Source organism: Bubalus kerabau, chromosome 16, assembly GCF_029407905.1.
Source record: "Bubalus kerabau isolate K-KA32 ecotype Philippines breed swamp buffalo chromosome 16, PCC_UOA_SB_1v2, whole genome shotgun sequence".
Taxonomy (NCBI): Eukaryota; Metazoa; Chordata; class Mammalia; order Artiodactyla; family Bovidae; genus Bubalus; species Bubalus kerabau.
This window is the reverse complement of record NC_073639.1, coordinates 52,819,890-52,839,096: the sequence shown is the minus strand read 5'-3', so window position 1 is coordinate 52,839,096 and position 19,207 is coordinate 52,819,890. Positions and strand designations below refer to the sequence as shown.

Below are 19,207 nucleotides of genomic sequence, written 5' to 3'. Positions count from 1 at the left end.
TAGTTAAGGCTGTGGTCTTCCCAGTGGTCATGTACAGTTGTGAGAGCTGGACTATAAAAGAAGGCAGAATGCCAAAAAATTGATGCCTTCAAACTGTGGTGCTGGAGAAGACTCCTGAAAGTCCCCTGGACAGCAAGGAGATCAAACCACTCTATCTTAAGGGAATACTTCTTGGAAGGATTGATGCAGAAGCTGAAACTCCAGTATTTTGGTGATCTGATGCAAACAACCAACTCATCGGAAAAGTCCTTGATGCTGGGAAAGAATGAGGGCAGAAGGAGAAGAGGGTGTCAGAGAATGAGATGACTGGATGGAATTACCAATGCAATGGACATTAACTTGGGCAAACTTTGGAAGATGGTAAGAGACAGGGAGGCCTGGTGTGCTGCAGTCCATGGGGTCACAAAGAGTCGGACACAACTGGGCAACTGAACAACAACAATCCTCTTTTTTAGATTCTCTTCCCGTTTACATAACCACGGAGCACTAAATACAGTTCCCTGTGCTCTACATTAGGTTCTCAGTAGTTTTTACTCTCCAGTTTTAAAAAATGATTCCCATTCATAACCATCTTTTAAAATACTGTGGGCAAAATGGAACCTACCTGCCAGCTGAGTTGAGCACCTTAAGTGAATAGTTTGCAGTGTCTCCCAGTTTGCTGTTTTTTTCTTTTGACTTTGTTTATAATATATGTGGCTTTGTGAAAGGTTTTCTCAATTTTTATATAGGGATGGTTATCATTCATTTTTATACAGGGATGGCTAGATTTCATTCAAAGTTTGAATCATAATCAGAAATCTCTCCCTAGACCCAGGTTTTAGAGGAAATCACCCACTTTTTCATTCTGTACAAAAAACAATGTCATTTTCTTACATCTAGATCACTCATCCATTTGAAGCGTATTCTCGTGTTTGGTGTGAGGTACGGACCTAATGTTATCTTTCTGCCAAATGGCTGGCCAATTGTTCAAGTACCATTTATTAAAAAGTCTGTCTTTGCCTCACGATTTCTGGTTCTACCTTTATCACATACTAAATTTTAGATGTACAGGAGCTTATTTATGAACTACTCTATTCCATTGGTCTATTTTTCTCTTTAGCTACCAGTGTCATTAAATATATTTGAAACTCATGCAAGTTATTCACAAATATTTCCCACTTTACACTCATAAGTAACTTGCTAGCTTTCTGTCAGATCAGACTCCATGTATTTGCCATCGTTCAACAATTATACAAAAATTATACAATTTTACATTGTTCAACAATGTACAAAAATCTCCTTTTTTAAAAGAGTGGAACTGTGAATTTTATTTTATTGTATGTATTTTATTTCATTTGGCTTCGCCATGCAGCATGTGGGATCTTGGTCCTCTGACCAGGGATCAAACTTGTGCCGGGATCAAACTTGTGCCCCCTTCAGTGGAAGCATGGAGTCTTAATCACTGGACCATCAGGGAGGTCCCCCAAATCTCCCTTTCATAGATTTCAACCGATTGAATTGGTTGAAAGACAATTCAGCCAATTCACAATTTTGGAGCATGTGATCATTTACTGGCTGATCCCCAAAGCAACCTGAAGATTCTAGACAAGTGGACTGAAAAATGTTTGGGCTTCCCCTGTGGCTCAGCAGTAAAGAATTCACGTACACTGCAGGAGACAATGCAAGAGAGGTGGGTTGGATCCCTGGCTCAGGAAGATCCCCTGGAGGAAGACATAGCAAGCCACTCCAGTATTCTTGCCTGGTGGGCTACAGTCCACATGGTTGAAAAGAATCCAGCATGCCTGAAGCGACTGAACACACATGCACTGCGGTGTTAACCCCTCATTTCTAAATCACTTGTCAATTTCCCCGGGTTGCCAAATGACCTCTAAGGAGCCCAGAAATCACCCCATCTTTGTCTTTTTCTTTTTTTTCTTTCCCCTCTGCAGTGATCGAGGGCCGTGGGCTCACAGACAACATCCAGCGATTTTCCTCCCTGCCCCCTTACCTGCCTGTGACCTATCAGGTGCTCAGAGCCGAGACTTCCTTCTTCCTGAAGGAAACCAACCAGGACTTGACACGCAACTCCAGCCTGCAGTCCCGGGTCGAGTCCTTCTTCCCCTACAAAGCCAGACAGCCGCCAATCTTAAATGCCAGCTATGGGCCTTTCTCGGTGCAAAAGGTCGTGCCTCTGGAATTGATGTCGACTCCCAACTTTTTAGGTCCCACCGACAAAGTGAGTTTCAACTGGAAGCTGAAGGCGCACATCCTGCGGGACAAGATCTACCTGAGCCGGCCCCGTGTGCAGGTGCTGTTCCACCTGGTGGGCCGGGACTGGGACGACCCCGGCCCTGCGCAAAGCCTGCCCTGCCTGCGTGTGTTCGCCTTCCGGGAGACCCGGGAGGTGCGGGGCAGCTGCCGGCTTCGGGGGGCCCTGGGGCTGTGCGTGGCACAGCTGGAGCTCCCAGCCAGCTGGTTCGGCACCCCCACCGTGGTGTCCGGGAGGAAGAAGGCGCCGGAGCCCCCCGAGGGCAGCCCCGTGGAGCTCTACTACGCCGTGCAGCCCGGGGACGAGCGTGGAGACTGTTCCGGGGGCGACGTCCGCAAGGGCAATGCCATCCGCCCCGGCAAGGATGGACTGCAGGAGAGCACATCCCACCTGCAGAGGATCGGCGCCGTGGGCCTCTACCGCGCTCAGGACAGCGCCCAGCTCAGCGAGCTGCGTCTAGATGGCAACGTGGCCATCTGGCTGCCCTCCAGGCCCGTCAAGCAGGGAGATGTGGTCACTGCCTATGTCACCGTGGCCAGCAATTCCACCGTGGACTTCTTCATCTTGAGGTAGGTCTGCACTTGAGAAAGGCTTAGGCGCGCCTGGGACGACACTGGATGGGAAGTTGGGGTGTATATACCAGAAGATTCCATTTTCACCACCTTCAGGGACCCTCCTGCTTCACACTGGAAGCCAGTTTCTGCACCTGACCACATGCTTTCAGCAGCTGCACTGTATATATTAGGAGATGGGAGAAAATGGGCCAAAATTGCACCCCAAAGAAACAAGACTAAATTAATCACTCTCTTTTGACCTTGAATTACCACTGCACTTGAAGAGGGATATAATTTTTGGGGGGGGGGGGGCATAAACAGATTTATGAAGTATTAAAATGTTCCATGGCCAAAAGGGTGATCAAAATATGGTTACTTTATATTTATGGGCTTCCCTGATAGCTCAGTTGGTAAAGAATGCACCTGCAATGCAGGAGACCCTGGTTCCATTCCTGGGCTGGGAAGATCCGTTGGACAAGGGATAGGCTACCCACTCCAGTATTCTTGGGCTCCCCTTGTAGCTCAGTTGATAAAGAATTCTCCTGCAATGTGGGAGACCTGGGTTTGATCCCTGGGTTGGGAAGATCCCCTGGAGGAGGGCATGGTAACCCATTCCACTATTCTTGCCTGGAGAATCCCCCTGGACAGAAGAGGCTGCTGGGCTACAGTCCAGGGGGTCACAAAGAATTGGACACACTGAGCAACTAAGCGCACACACACACACACACACACACCTCCTTAGGTTTCAATTCTATAACCTCGAGACATTTACAGCTTAGGTTTTGGTTTGATTGGCCAAGACGTAAAGAATCCGCCTGCAATGCAGGACACTTGGGTTCAATCTCTGGGTTGGGAAGATCCCCTGGAGAAGGGAACAGCTACCCACTCCAGTATTCTGGCCTGGAGAATTCCATGGACTCTATAGTCCATGGGGTTGCAAAGCGCTGGACACGACTGAGTGACTTTCACTTTATATTTATAACTTTTTAAAATTAATTTCTATTGGAGTATAGTTGCTTTACAATGTTGTGTTAGGTTTCTGCTGTACAGCACAGTGAATCAGCTATAGGTATACATGTGTGCATGTTAAGTCACTTCAGTTGTGTCTGACTCTGTGCGACCCTATGGACCCTATAGACCACCAGGCTCCTCTGTCCATAGGATTCTCCAGCAAGAATACTAGACTGGATTGCCATGTTCTCCTCCAGGGGATCTTCCTGACCCAGGGATCAAACCTACATCTCTTTTGTCTCCTGCATTGGTAAGTGGGTTCTTCACCACTGGCAGCACCTAGGAAGCCCATATGTGTACATATATCCCCTCTTTTTTGGATTCCCTTCCCATTTAGGTCACCACAATGTGACATTTTTTTAAGCTTTAAAATTTTTTATAGACATGCAGATACTTGGTTACATGACAAAGTATATGTTCAGTGGGCTCAAGGAAAGATATAGACATATCTCACCATCTGCCATCTCACTTTGAGTGTAAGCGTGAAAAAAAAAAGCCAAGAATAATATCCTTTTTTATTTGGTAGGGTTAAATCTTGCCAGTTAGGAACTGAGGAAACCCCAGTTTGTGACAAACACTATTTAACTTATTTGTTTTTTGGCCACTCTTCATGATTTATAGGATCTCAGTTCCTTGAATAGGGATTGAACCCAGGCCACTTCAATGAAAGCCCATAATCCTAACCACTAGGCAACAAGGGACATCCCTCAACAGAAGATTCTTTATTAGAGGTATTTCATCTCATAATAAAAGAAAAAAAGAAAACCAAATTAAAGCAACCACAGAATAACCCACCTCCCATGACCTCTGCTGGTTCAGCAGATCATACGGAAAATGTAATGGGCCTGCTCTGTCACTCTGGATAATGATTCTGGGGTTTAGATCAGGGCAACCTGTTATATGAGGATAATTAATACTAGGGGGAAAGCCACTTAACGCAAATCCTCTTAAAACGTGGCCCAGAATTTCAGAATAATGAAAAAATATTTACTTGAGATTTGTTTAAAAGATAAAAATGACCAAAATCAGATTTTTTTAATGATCATCATTAAGAATGACTTAGGTTATAATTGCAGCAATGCTTTGGTTCTTTTTAGAATAAAAAATTAATCACATGTGGCTTGAGTTGCTTGGGAAAATATTCACAAAATAGACTGATGACATCTTCTGGCATATTTCACTTTGGTTTAAATTTGGTTGTCTGAAGATAAGAATGGTCCTTTTTAAAGGGTTTGTTTGTTTTTACCAAAGGCATTCAAAGGTTTTGATAAGTTTCTCGAGGCATTTCTTAGTCCTTTGGATTTGGATAATTTTCTTCTGAAGTGTCTAATGATCATCCTTACAATTTTTTTCTTTCAATTTTTAAGTGGACTAGTTTTACCAGATCCTTCTTTGCCAGTGGTTTGGGATATGAACAAGTGTTTTGCAGAATCACTTTCCATGATGTTATGTAATCCTGCATCTTCTACAAAGTACAAAATGTACCCTCTGGGGACTTCTCAATCTCATCTGTACTGAGGGGTGGTCAACCTGGTGCCTGCTATCTCTGGGGTAAGGAAAAATAAACTAGATGTCTTAATGAAAGTGCCAATCTTATAACTGCAGGAGAGGAGGTATTTCGATAAAAGGATCCAGGTTCACTTCCTCCTGCCTTGGGAAGAGAAAGATACTGATCTGGAAGGTCTGAGTTTTATTTCCACTGAGTCTCTTAGCACCTTGATTTCATGCCATTCTATTATAAAATAAATATATCCAGCCCAGGCATTGGAAAGGAGCTACAGAAGACAGGGAATTAATAGTACTGCTAACAAGTTTTAAAAATTCCAGAGTCATAAGAACCCGGGTCTCCTGCATTTCAGGTGGATTCTTTACCAGCTGAGCTATCAGGGAAGCCCCCTTCCCATTTGTACTTATCCCTAACTTCCCTCTTTCAAAAAGCAAGCTCTAGGGGTGAATATGTGTGAATAACCGGGTCCCCACAACTAAGATGCAGAGCTTTCCATGGCAGGTGGGGCAGTCAGACCTGGTTCACTGGAGAGGAAGAGTTGTCTTTGTTTTCCTTCACAAAGATGAGGGTGATGTTGGAGAAATCAGGTCCTGCAACCAACTGGTCTCAATTCTGGTCCACTTCCCTGGCCTGCCATCTCATCTCCATGTCCCTTAGTTTCCTCATTCAGATGTGATGTTGGTACCTACTGCCATAGGGATGGGAGGATTCAGTGGCTCATACTTATTTGTGAGGTGCTTATAACAGTACCTGACATGTAAAAGTGCTTCTACAAGTGTTGGCTATTACTAGCAGGGTTATTTTTAAACATCTATCAGAACTTCAATAAGCACTGAATTCTATTTTGGCAGTAAAAGGACATCATGCTTTGCATCATGCAGAACAGCCACCAGGTCTGTTCTGAAAACTGTATTGATTCTTATTTTACTAGGATTTTTTTAAAGAAAAAAAAAAGGTTTTATAATGACAAGAGCTTTGGGGGCACAAAAGATGAGAATGACAGGGTTCTGGGTGGAATATTGGTTGATGCCAGGAAGGGTAGCAACCCCATTTCTGCCTTCCTGGTCTTTCCAACCATGGATTTGAGTCCTGGGAAGAGAGAGGTGGGAGAAAAACAGTCAAGGATGACTCCAAGACATTGGAAGTGAAAAATGCAGCTGCCATGATTAGAATGGGAAGGCTGTAAGGAAAGCTAGCATTCCCTTTCCAGATAACATATTTCATTGTATTTTAATTTGTATGTGCTCAGTTGCTTCAGTCATGTCTGATTCTTTGCAACTCCATGGACTCTCCAAGCAGGTCAGTTTAGTGGGTTTAGGCCCCTTGTCTCTGGACATATGGCTTATCCATGCTCGGTTGCTCAGTTGTGTCCGACTCTTTAAAGCTACATGGACTGTAGCCCTCCAGGCTCCTCTGTCCGTGGGATTCTCTGGGCAAGAATACTGGAGTGGGTTGCCATTTCCTTCTCTAGGGGATCTTTCTGACCCAGGGTTCAAAACTGTCTCCTGCATCTCTTGCATTGCCAGTGGATTCTTTACCTTTGGGTAAAGAATTTTACTTTGAGCCATTGGGGAAGCCCATATTTTAATTTTAATTTAATCAATTCTTCTAAGGAAAGAAGTATTCAGAAACACAAAAAGATGTATGTGGAAAAGTAATTAAGTTTGTGTGAGGCTCACTGAAATTTAGGGAACACCACTTTCTTCCTCTCCAAAGTAGCAGCACATGAAAATGCACATTTATTTATCCAGCTGCCGTCAACAGTAGTCCACTGGTTCAATTACAGGAGAAATCCATCTGGCCCATCACTGGAACCCAGCTGAGAAATTCATGGGAAACTTACAAAGGGACGGGGATTTAAAAGACCCCTCTTGACCATGAAATCCAAAAATGTTCTCCATCATCTCCTTGGAAGATAGCTTTGCTGACAAGGCTGTGATGCTTGGACTTAGCCTGGACTTCTTGGGAATTTTTAATAGGATCAGTAACAGACATGGAAACTTGACCTAAGCCTCCTTTACAAGATGGTTTTCACAAACAATACTCTCTTCCACAAGCTTGAGGAACCCGCCTGCATTTCGTTAGCTACTTCATGCATCTAATTCAAAAGCAACCCCTGCTTTATGATCAGTCAGGTTCCTGAGACTCAAAAGTCAAGGTGTGGAGGTTGAAACTTTGTTTCCTGTGGATATAACATTATTTTAGAAAGCTTTTTTGAAAAATAAAAAATAAAATAATGACCAACGTAAAGGAAGAATACCTACATGTGTGTTTTACAAATACTTGTAAGCAGGTCAGTTCCATGGGTTTAGGCCCCTTGTCTCTTGCATATGGCTTGTACATGCTCAGTCACTCAGTCATGTCTGACTCTTTGCAGCTTCATGGACTGTAGCCCTCCAGGCTCCTCTGTCCGTGGGATTCTCCAGCAAAGAATACTGGAATGGTTTGCTACTTCCTTCTCCAAGGGATCTTCCCGACCTAGGGATAGAACCCATGTCTCTTGCATCTCCAGCATTGGCGGGTGGGTTGTTTACCACTGTGCCACCCAGGAAGCCCAAAGATGACCACTGCCATTGACAGTAAAGGAGTCGGGGAAGGGAGATCTGCATGCAGTAGACCACTGAGTTAGAAGAGCAGAAATGAAAACTAGCAATGATTCTGATCTAGGACTTGGCTAGCTTAAATGTTTTGGCACTGGACACAAACTTTTCACGAGGAGATACAATCATGAATGCAACAAACTCAAATGAGTTCTCGGTTGAGGGTGGCTCTGTTCTCAAACATGGGGCTGAACCAGTTACTGGGAGAGGAGGGATGAAGGCGGGAATCTGCGCATCTCAGTAAGTTACCTAGCAGCTCTGGTCACTTTGGACATTCCTGGAGAATACGTGACAGGTCACTGTGATAACAGAACGACACTGATACCTGTTTGTTCCCCAGGATTAACACCGCAGGAAGTTTTTACCGCCGTAGCTTAAGAGACACTGTTTAGTCCAAGTTACAATTAGATTTCACAGAAAAGAATTTGACAGCATAGATATTTGTAAAATACATGGGGTTAAGAAAAAAATACAGGAGGCTGGAAGTCACAAAAGCTATAATAGTACATGCCAGTCCTCTCTGCTGCTGTTCAGCTGTGTGAACCTGAAAATGTCCTTTAATATCTCTGGGCCTGTTTGTTCATTTAAAAATATGGTAACGAACCCTTGTTACTGTATGACTTGCACACGTGCGTGGTTAGTCGCTCAGTCGTGTCTGACTCTTTGAGACCCTTTAGACTGTAGCCCGCCAGGCTCCTCTGTCCCCGGGATTCTCCAGACAAGAATACTGGAGTGGGTTGCCATGCCTTCCTCCAGGGGATCTGCCCAACCCAGGAATCAAACCTGTGTCTCCTGTGTCTCCTGCATTGCAGGCAGATTCTTTACTCGCTGAGCCATCGGGGAAGGCAACTGTATGGCTTACTACAGAGTAAAGAACCAGTAAACATTTACTGAGTTAATGCAAAAGCAAATACCTAATGTCAAATTTGTATCACGAACTATCCTTTTCATGGATGTTTTCCTTCGTGACTTACTAACTGAAGTTTCTTGAAATAATATCAAGATTCCTTACAGCAAACATAAGCATTATTTTCTATTCTGAGTGTTTTCAAAACATATTGACAGTTGGGGTCATCATCCCTGAAAATTCCCATTGCTGTCTCTATGTGCCTGAATGCTAATGACAGCCCGGATGCTGAGGACCACACTCCTCACTCAAAGCTCAGTCTTAGGACTGAGGTTGTGAAATTACTCCCTGTGTTTGAACCAGTGTTCACATTATCTCAGGTTGCCAGTGTTAGAGCAAGTAGATCGCTCTTGACCTCACAGGTCTTTGAAGGGAAGACTTGGGGAGGCCATGGCATCTCTGGTCTTTTCAGGAAGCAGCTGAAATGGATCCCTAAAGAAGCTAAGGCAGTCCTCTCCCATTTAAAATAAGCTTGCTTAATTGAAATCCGTAATTCACAGAAATGCAGGGGAGATGTTCTCCTCCAAGTGTAACTAATTCAGAACCCTGCAACTCTGTAATTGGAATTAGGGATGCTAAGAGAGTCATAAAGAGTCTTTCCTCATTACAAGATTACATTATGCTGCTGCCATGAGTTTACACTGAGCATATCTCGTGTCTCGTAATGAAAAGAAGATGAGTAGCATACGGACTGGTTTAGTCTATGCCAGGATTTCCCAGCCTCCGCAAGATAGGCCTTTGTGGCTAGATCATTCTGTGACATGGCTGCCGTAGGATGCTTAACAGCATCCCTAGCTTCCACCACGAGCATGGTACCTTCTCTCCAGTTGTGACAACCACACTGTCTCCAGACATTGCCAAGTATCCCCTGAGGACAGAATCACCCTGATTGACAGCTATTCGTCTACATCTTTGATGTTCAGAGGGTATGGATGGTCTGTGTACAGATTTGGGTGGGAAAGTAAACAGTTTATCTCATTCCCACAGAGCCTGGCAAGCTACAGTCCATGGGGTCGCAGAGTCAGATACGACTAAAGCAACTTCACATGCACACACATCTCATTCCTAGGCGTTCCTTTGGTCAAAAGCTGTCAAGACTGTCTCCTTGATTTCTCTTCTGACACGTTCCTTCATTCTATTCCTTCCCCACCAAGAGTTAAGTATCTTAACTCTTAATACAATCAATTATAAATCAAAACTTCCAAACTATTGGTGTCAGCCAAAAAGTTCATTCAAACAACCTCAGTATTTCAGAGGTGACCAGGAAAGAGAGAAAACAAGATACTTGGCATTACCTGTCTTGGATTCCTTGTGTTTCTGGATTTCTGTAGATCTCAGGTAGTTATCCCAAGTTCTATCAGCTGGTGATCTGTCCACCAAGCTTCCTCTCAAAGATACCCGCCTCTTCGGCTCAAGTCACTACCCTCAAAAGCAAAAAAAAAAAACAAAAAACGGTATCTCTCTATCTCCTTTTCTCAAGAAGAACTAAGAAGTATACAGCTGTTTACATGACTGCTTTTCCCCTTTCTGTGTAAGATTTGTCTGCCAGCTCTGATCATGGACACTTCAGGGTCTAAATCCTAGAAGGTGATTTTTTTTCCTGTTTAAGTAAAACATGATGAAGTAAAGAGGTAGCCCTCCCAGAAGAATAAAAAAGGAAGAGAGGCAAGTCTATACCAAGCATCCAGTCTTTAATAACCCTCACTTTGCAGAGGCAGGTCTCAAAATAAGGGAGCAGTAAGGCTACGGGAAATAGATGGGGAAACAGTGGAAACAATGTCAGACTTTATTTTTTTGGGCTCCAAAATCACTGCAGATGGTGACTGCAGCCATGAAATTAAAAGACGCTTAGTCCTTGGAAGGAAAGTTATGACCAACCTAGATAGCATATTCAAAAGCAGAGACATTACTTTGCCAACAAAGGTCTGTCTAATCAAGGCTATGGTTTTTCCAGTGGTCATGTATGGATGTGAGAGTTGGACTGTGAAGAAGGCTGAGCACTGAAGAATTGATGCTTTTGAACTGTGGTGTTGAAGAAGACTCTTGAGAGTCCCTTGGACTGCAAGGAGATCCAACCAGTCCATCCTAAAGGAGATCAGTCCTGGGTGTTCATTGGAAGGACTGATGCTAAAGCTGAAACTCCAATACTATGGCCACCTCATGCGAAGAGCTGACTCATTGGAAAAGACCCTGATGTTGGGAGGCATTGGGGGCAGGAGGAGAAGGGGACGACAGAGGATGAGATGGCTGGATGGCATCACCAACTCAATGGACATGGGTTTGAGTGAACTCTGGGAGTTGGTGATGGGCAGGGAGGCTTGGCGTGGTGCAGTTCATGGGGTCGCAAAGAGTCGGACACGACTGAGCTGAACTGAACTGAAGGGGCCTTCATTGGATGTTGAACATGAGACCTATCGATTCATTGTTTCCATCCTAGTGTGACTGGTAGGGATACGGACAGTCATTCTTGTTAATTACAGATGTCTTCCCAACCAAATTAACACAACATCATGTGTATTTAAGAGCTGCTGCAGGCTCCTAGCATTGTTCCAATGAAGAAACAAAAAGGATGAAGCATGAAGGCAGAGAAAAAACTTTTAAGGAGATGTCCTATAGGAAGAAGCTTGCTGTATGCAAGAATGTTAAGGGAGTAGTATTTTTTTCAGCAGGATAAGATTTGTAGATGAGTTCACTTCTAGAATCTCAGTATATGACAAGGGAATGCAGTTAGACTGCAGAAACTGGCTCTCATCAACTCTAGAAGGGCTTTGTGAGGTTCATCTTTTTTGAAATTAAACAAAAGTTTTATTTATATATATCTGGTTGTGTTGGAGCGTCATTGCTGCGTGGGCTTTTCTCCAGTAGTGTGGGCTACTCTAGTTGTTGTGCACGGGCTCTTCGGTGTGGTGGCCTCTCTTGACGCTGAGTGTGGCCTCTAGGGTGTGTGGGCTCCAGTAGTTGCGGGTCCTGGGCTCCGGAGCACGGTCTTCATAGTTGCGGCATACGGGCTTAGTTGCTTCGCAGCATGTGGAAACCTCCTGGATCAGGGATCAAACCTGTGTGTCCTGCACTGACAGGCAGATTCTGTACCACTGAGCCACCAGGAAAGCCCTTGGTTCATCTTGGAGAGAGAAACCTTGTTTCTCAGCCGCCCAGAACAGAGGGCAGAGTCTCAGGATACCCCTGGTGCGTGGATGGTGGGATTCAGGGGGGATCTCTCGCCTAATAGATTGAAGCCCATGAGGGAGCTTCACAACTGAGTCTCCTTAAACTTCCTCAGGCACAAAATATGCCCCAAATACATGCTTACAGCAGCATTATTCACAACATGGAAACAAACCAAACATCCATCAAAAGACGAATGAGTGAGTGAATTCTAATATATTCCTGCAATGTAATAGAATACGGCCATAGAAAGAAACGAAGTACTGACAAAGAGTACCATTGTGGATGAACTTTGAAAATAAGAGGCTGAGTGGAAGAAGCCAGACCCAAAGGACCACATATGGCACAGGTCTTTGTATAGGAACTATCTAGAATACGCAGGGCCATAGAGACAGAGAGTAGGCTGGTGGTTGCCAGAATCCAGTGAAACAGATGATGAGTGGTGGATGACTGCTCTAGGATGTGAGGTTTCTTTTTGGAGGGGTGAAAATATTCTAGAATTAGATTGTGGAGATGGCTGCATAACTGTACTAACCACCACTGAATTGTATACTTAAAATGTAAGCCTATATATATACGTTTATATATATATATATATATATATATATAGGTTTATATATATATTGGGCTGACTAAAAAGTTCATTTGGATTTTTCTGTAAGATCTATGGAAAAACCATAACAAAATTTTTGGTCACCCCCAGTATATATTTCCCATGAGATGATGTATGTGGCAGAAAAGATTGTTGGTTTTGACCTTTCTTTATTGCCTCTAAGCTTATAACCACACATTAAACATGGAACCAATTTAAAAAAATAAAAAACCTCCAGTTCAGTTGAGGTTTTTTTTTCCATCAAGTGATCAAACATTCACTGTCTTTCCCACACTTAGCAGTATTCTTAGGATCTTGCCAGGTTGAATCTTTCCCACCAGTACTAAAGCCTTTGTTCTCCTTTGTACCATGTTATGATTAGAAGCCTTCTCAGTGTTTCTGATGAATAGAAATGACCAAAACAGAGATGGACTGGCTTACATCAGAGGTCTATTATCGGCTAGCCAGGGAATATAGATTAGGGCAGCTATATAGGGGAATGGAGAGCTAAGAGGGCATTAGCAGCCCCCATAATGTCAATTAGTTACCCCCGAGACCTCCCCAGATCAACACAATATGTAATAGAAAGCATTTTATTTTGTCCACACAGTCCGCCACCTCCATGCAGTAGTCAGCCTGACGTGTGCACCCTCTACTGTGGAAATGATAGGGGTGGTGGGGAAGCAGCAAGCAGTGGGGGAATTGATTCATGTGCATTTCCTTTTTTTATTTTATTTATTTATGTATTTATGGCTGTGCTGGGTCTTCGCTGCTATGCACGGGCTTTCTCTAGTTGCATCAAGCAGGGCTCCTGTCTAGCTGTGGTGCTATACAAAGAACTGTGCCATATGTGGTCCTTTGGGTCTGGCTTCTTCCACTCAGCCTCTTATTTTCAAAGTTCATCCACAATGGTACTCTTTGTCAGTACTTCGTTTCTTTCTATGGCCGTATTCTATTACATTGCAGGAATATATTAGAATTCACTCACTCATTGTGGTGGCTTCTCTTTTTGCAGAGCACTGGCTCTAAAGTGTTCGGGCTTCAGTAGCTGTGGCCCATGGGGTCAGTAGTTGCGGCTCCTGGGCTCTAGCGTACAGGCTCAATAGTTGTGGGCTTACGGTCTTAGTTGCTCCGAAGCATGTTGGATCATCCCAGATTGAGGATCAAACCCGTGTCTCCTGCATTGGGATGCAGATGCTTTATCACTGAGCCATCAGGCAAGCCATCTTTCTTTTTTTTTTTCTCTCTCTCTCCTGTGCATTTTTAAAGGGAGCAGCCTCTTCTCACCTCCAATAATGGTTGCCATGTTTCCCAGTCTTGAAGAGAAGCTGGAAACGCAGACTTTAAATACAATCTTTCAAACAGAATGACTTTTCAGCCATCACCATGCAGGCCTGGGGACCCTCTGTGTCTGCAGGCTGCCAGGTTGCGTCTCCTGATCCATAAGTCAGGGCTCAAAGCAGAATGGATTCGTGTCCCGGGGCTGCTGTAACAAATTGCGCCAAACTGGATGTCTTAAAACAACAGAAATTTTTTCTCTGACAGTTGTAGAAGCAAGAAGTCTGAAATCAAGGCACTGACAGGGCCGTGCTCCCTCGGACAGCCCCAGAGACGAGGCTTCTTGACCTCTTTCAGCCGCTGGTGGTGGCTGTCAGCCTTGGGGTTCCTTGACTTGTGGCCACATCCCTCCAGTCTCTGCCTCTGTCTTCCCATCGCATCACCCTCTGTTTCTCCTCTGCATCTGTTCTCACATTGCCCTCTCCTTTCTCTTATCAAGAAATCGGACATGCAGGTATCACTTATCATTTACATATGGAATCTAAAAAAAAAAAATCAACACAAATGAACTTGTTTACAAAACAGAAATAGACTCAGAGACTTACAGAACAAACTTATGGTTACCCAAGGGGGAAGGGAGGGAGGGATAAATTAGGGATTTGGGATGAACATATACACACATTTACAACAACAACCTGCTGTTATATTTGCAACAACAACCTGCTATATAACACAGGGAACTCTGCTTAATACTCTGTGCTAACCTACATGGGAAAGGAATCTGAAAAAGAATAGATACATCTATGTATATAACTGAATCACTTGCTGAACTCCTGAAACTAACACAGCATGGTAGATCAACTATACCCTAATATAAAATAAAAATTTTTTTTTAAATGAAAGAAACCATTCATTGGATTTAGTACCCATTCCAATCTAGAATGGCCTCCTTTTGAGATCCTTAACTAGTCATATCTGCGAAGACCCTCATTACAAATAAGGTCACATTCTGAGGATCTGAATGGACATGAACTGGAAGAGGGGGCATTCATTCTTCAACCCGCTCCAGGGTGATGATGGGTGATGATGTATTTCGGACGTTCTGTTATGCCACCCTTGGTTCCTCTGAATTGCTTGGTGCCCCTTGGCAGCTCCAATTAGAGAGTTCCCCGTGGGGGGACGGTGATGCTATGAATAGGAATGTGTGCCTTCCCCACATGGAAGATAAACCCTTCTCTACTAGGGGAGTCAGACCTACAGGTTCAAATCCATGCCCCTCATTTCTGAGTACAGTCTGTGTATGCGCTGTTGTAATTGAATTTTAGGGGAGTGTGTTTTTCTTTCTCCTTATCCCTTTTATGTCTGAGAATACCAAAAGCCCTCAAAGGCAATTTCCAGATGCCTGGCTTGCCCTGGATAATTGTCAGGCCTCCATTTCCAATGGAGCTTCCATCTGCAGGGTCAAGTAGAACCCTCGAGAATGACTAGACAGTCCCCAGACTCATCCTGAAGAGGAGGACACCGTCCAACACAATGGTGTTTGCCTTGACTGCCAATTTGGAGCTAATTCAGAAAATTCTGGAAACTCATTTTCCCACACTTGTGTCAAAAATGCATTTCCCTGTTGAGGGTCTCCCAAGGAAAGGTTTGTTTTCATTTTCTCCAGCTTGTCATTTTAAATGTATTCTGCTGGAAGAGAGAAAAGGAACAATTTTCTTTCTGCTTGGGAAGAAGTGAAGAAATAATGTTTCCTGCCTGGGGCCCCCTCCCCAGCTCCCCTCCCTGCCCCACAACACATCTGGGTTGCCAGGCAGCCCTGCTTCAGTGAAACATTTGAGAACGATTTGACTGTTGTGGGAAACATTTAAACATAAAATTGACTCCAGTTCTGTGAACAGAGAAAAAAGCAGAGTCCTTCTGACCAAGTCCTGACTCCTTTGTTCCACATTCTTTCAACCATTTAAAAGTCATCTTCGTTTTCAAGTTTCCCCAGATCACAGCTTTGTCTGTTGCAAACAATTTAGCAGATGCATAAGTGGCCCTGTGACATATGGTCCCTTTCTATCTGGGCACATTTTAGAGAAGAGAGGCCAGCTAATGGAGTGAGTAGTCATTGCAGTAAAAGAGTTTTCCTTCCTTTTTTGAGTCCCTCTTTTTACTTATTCTATTTTTTAAATTTGATTTTTAATTGAAATATAGTTGATTTACAATGCCTCAGGACCTTCAGGTGTACAGCAAAGTGATTCAGTTTCATATATATATATTTATATATTTCATATATATATATATATATATATATATATATAAAAGTCCAGATTTGCAGCTGCTTTGGTGTGACGTCACTGCTCCAGGGTCCCTAAATATCAGAAGTGTGAACTGTTTATTTCTTACAACCCCAAGAGTTAAAATCTGAATTAAAACCTCAGAGAGGGGGAAGAAATCTCACCTGATTCAAAAGCATTCCGATTGCATGATTTAAAACCTTTCGCTGAGTGAAATAAGACAGAGAAAGACAAATACCATATGTATGATATCACCTGTAGGTGGAATCTAAAAAATACAACAAACTGGTGACTATAACCGGAGAAGGCAATGGCACCCCACTCCAGTACTCTTGCCTGGAAAATCCCATGGATGGAGGAGCCTGGTAGGCTGTAGTCCATGGGGTCGCTAAGAGTCGAGCACGACTGAGCGACTTCACTTTCACTTTTCACTTTCATGCATTGGAGAAGGAACTGACAACCCACTCCATTCTTCTTGCCTGGAGAATCCCAGGGACAGAGGAGCCTAGTGGGCTGCCGTCCATGGGGTCGCACAGAGTCGGACACGACTGAAGCGACTTAGCAGCAGCAGCAGTGACTATAACAAAAAAGAAGCAGAGTCATAGATACAGGGAAGAAGTTAGTGATGCCCAGTGGGCAGAGGGAAGGGGCAGGAATAATGTAGGGGTGGGGAGGGGAGATGCAAACTATTAGGTATAAGGTAGGTTCAGGGATGCACTGTGTAATACAGGGAATAGAGCCAATATTTTGTAATAGCTGTAAATAGAAAATAATCTTTAAAACTTGTATTAAAATTAATTTTTAAATTTGAAAACCAAGAAATAATTTTTTCCATGAAAACAATTAAAACCTTTCTTGGAATCTTGTTGCCCTTTCCTCTTCCATATCCTATGTTTCTAGTGATGCTGAGTATGTTTTCTTGTATTTCTTTATCTTTTATGTGTTGGCCTCCATCTACTTAGTTGGTTGGGCTCCATCTACTTTTAGAAGTGTGATGCACTGTTTTATTTAAAAAGAAAGAGTCCTGGAAATTAGGACATCAAGACAGACAGAAGATCTGGTGTCAGAGGGGTAGAAGGGAAGGGAGAGAGGGGCTGTGGATCTCAGGACCAGTTACCAACTGTTTCCCCAGTTGAAGTCAATGATCTCACTCCCTCTGTGACTGAGACCCACTGCCCCTCCCACCCTCTCCCCTCTTTCCTCCAGTGTGGATCCACATTCTCAAGTCCTGACCTTAACTTACATCAACTGGGACTTCCTTCCTCCATCACCTTACCTTGAGACTATCCAGCCAGAAAGACCAGCACCCCCGACCGTGATGATGACTGTCCCTCAAGTGGGACCACTTGTGAGGATAGTGCATAGAAGATAGAGAGCACGTCTTACACGTCCCTAAAATGCCATCATCCATTGGCATTTTGCAAGCACTTTAGACATGCCTTCTTGAGTCTTCTCTTCTTCTGAGTTTTTCAGAAGCACTTTAAAAAAAAAAAAAGAAAAAGTAAATTGCTACAACAAAATAAAAGAGTGCATAGCCTTTTCAGCAGCTCTCACTCAGAGTCATGTGGATGGAACCAGTTGTTCCTGAGGTCAAAATTCTGGCTGCCTCTGGGACTGCTGGTTGGATGGCCCTGTTGGGATTCTAGGAGAGTATATATGCATAGTGTTTGATGTGTCATTCATTCATAACTTGCTGTGCAGTCCTCTCAACAACCCATGGTGGGATTCAATCTCTTCACTCCATCAGCCGGATCCCTTTCTTACATGTTATAATTCTCCTGCTGACTCCTTACATGGTGATCTCCATGGCTTCCCAGTTCCTATTATGCTGAGAATTTAGAAGTGATCTTCTCCTACATAGAAATAGCACCTCACACCCATTAGATTGGCTGCTATCAAGTTCACAGAAAATAGCAAGTGTTGATGACAATGTGGATAAATTGGGACCTTGTGTCCTACTGATGGGAATGTAAAATGGCACAGGAGGCTGTTTAAAACAAGATGGAGGCTCCTTAAAAAATTAAAAATTAAACTACCATATGATTCAGCAGTTTTTCTTCTGTGTATATACCCAAAATTATTGAAATTGGGGTCTTGAAGGCATATTAATATACCCATGTTCATTGCAATGTTCCAACAGTCAAGAAGTGGAAGTGTCCATCAGTGGATGAATGGTTAAACAAAATGTTCAATGGAATGCTATTTCACTTTAAAAAGGAAGGGAATTCTGACACCAGACACCTGCTGCAACATGGATGAATCTTTCTTTTTTTGGTTGTGCTGGGTCTTCATTGTGGTGAGCAGGGGCTATATTGCAGTGCTTCTCTTGTTGCAGAGCATCAGCTCTAGGCTTGCAGATTTCAGCAGTTGTGGTGTGAGGGCTTAGTTGCCCTGCAGCACATGGGATCTTAGTTCCTGGACCAGAGATCAAACCTGTGTCCCCTGCATTGCAAGGCAGATTCTTAATCACTGGAACACCAGCGCAGTCCCCACTCCCTTTTTTATTGTAGTATGTACATCCTGTTGGAGGAAGGATGCCATTGTGTTCACTTGGGTAAACCAAGAGTCAGGTTTAATCGCCCCTCCCAGGGCACACTTGGAAATTACCTGGAGATCTTGGTTGTCAAAACTGAGGAGGGGGTTTCTACTGGTATCTTACGGGTACAGACCAGGGATGATGGTAGATCTCTTACAAGACATAGGACAACCTACATTTTCCCCACCAAAGACTATTTACAACTCAAAATGCTCATCAGTGATGCTGAGGTTGGAACACCCTGAGAAAAACAACTGATTGATCATGGCATGCATCGCTACAACCGTGGGTTATAACCAATTGTCTCTCAGGCTTCAAAGTCAGCCGTGGTTCTCAGTGAGTCAGGGATGTACCCACGGACATCTGGGGAAGGCCATCTGTCGGGAACATCATGGTCTTGCCTGGCAACGGAAGAAACCCTGCTTCTTTGAAACGCTCCTCCCAGATGTTGGCAGCAGATAATGTGACCATAAGCCATTGAAATCAAGGCCAGTTTTCATGTTTACCAAAGAGCATGAATCTAATAT

General features: G+C 43.7%; 1 protein-coding gene across 1 annotated transcript in view; it reads left to right on the top strand.

Annotated features, from left to right (window-relative positions):
* Nucleotides 1-950: 950 nt before the first annotated feature.
* TMEM132C (transmembrane protein 132C) overlaps nucleotides 951-19,207 on the top strand; it is a 296,615-nt gene continuing 278,358 nt past the window's right edge. The window contains exons 1-2 of the mRNA XM_055549947.1: nucleotides 951-987; nucleotides 1,929-2,817. Of these exons, the coding sequence (XP_055405922.1) occupies nucleotides 951-987; nucleotides 1,929-2,817 (926 nt within the window). The remainder of the gene's footprint in view (nucleotides 988-1,928; nucleotides 2,818-19,207) is intronic.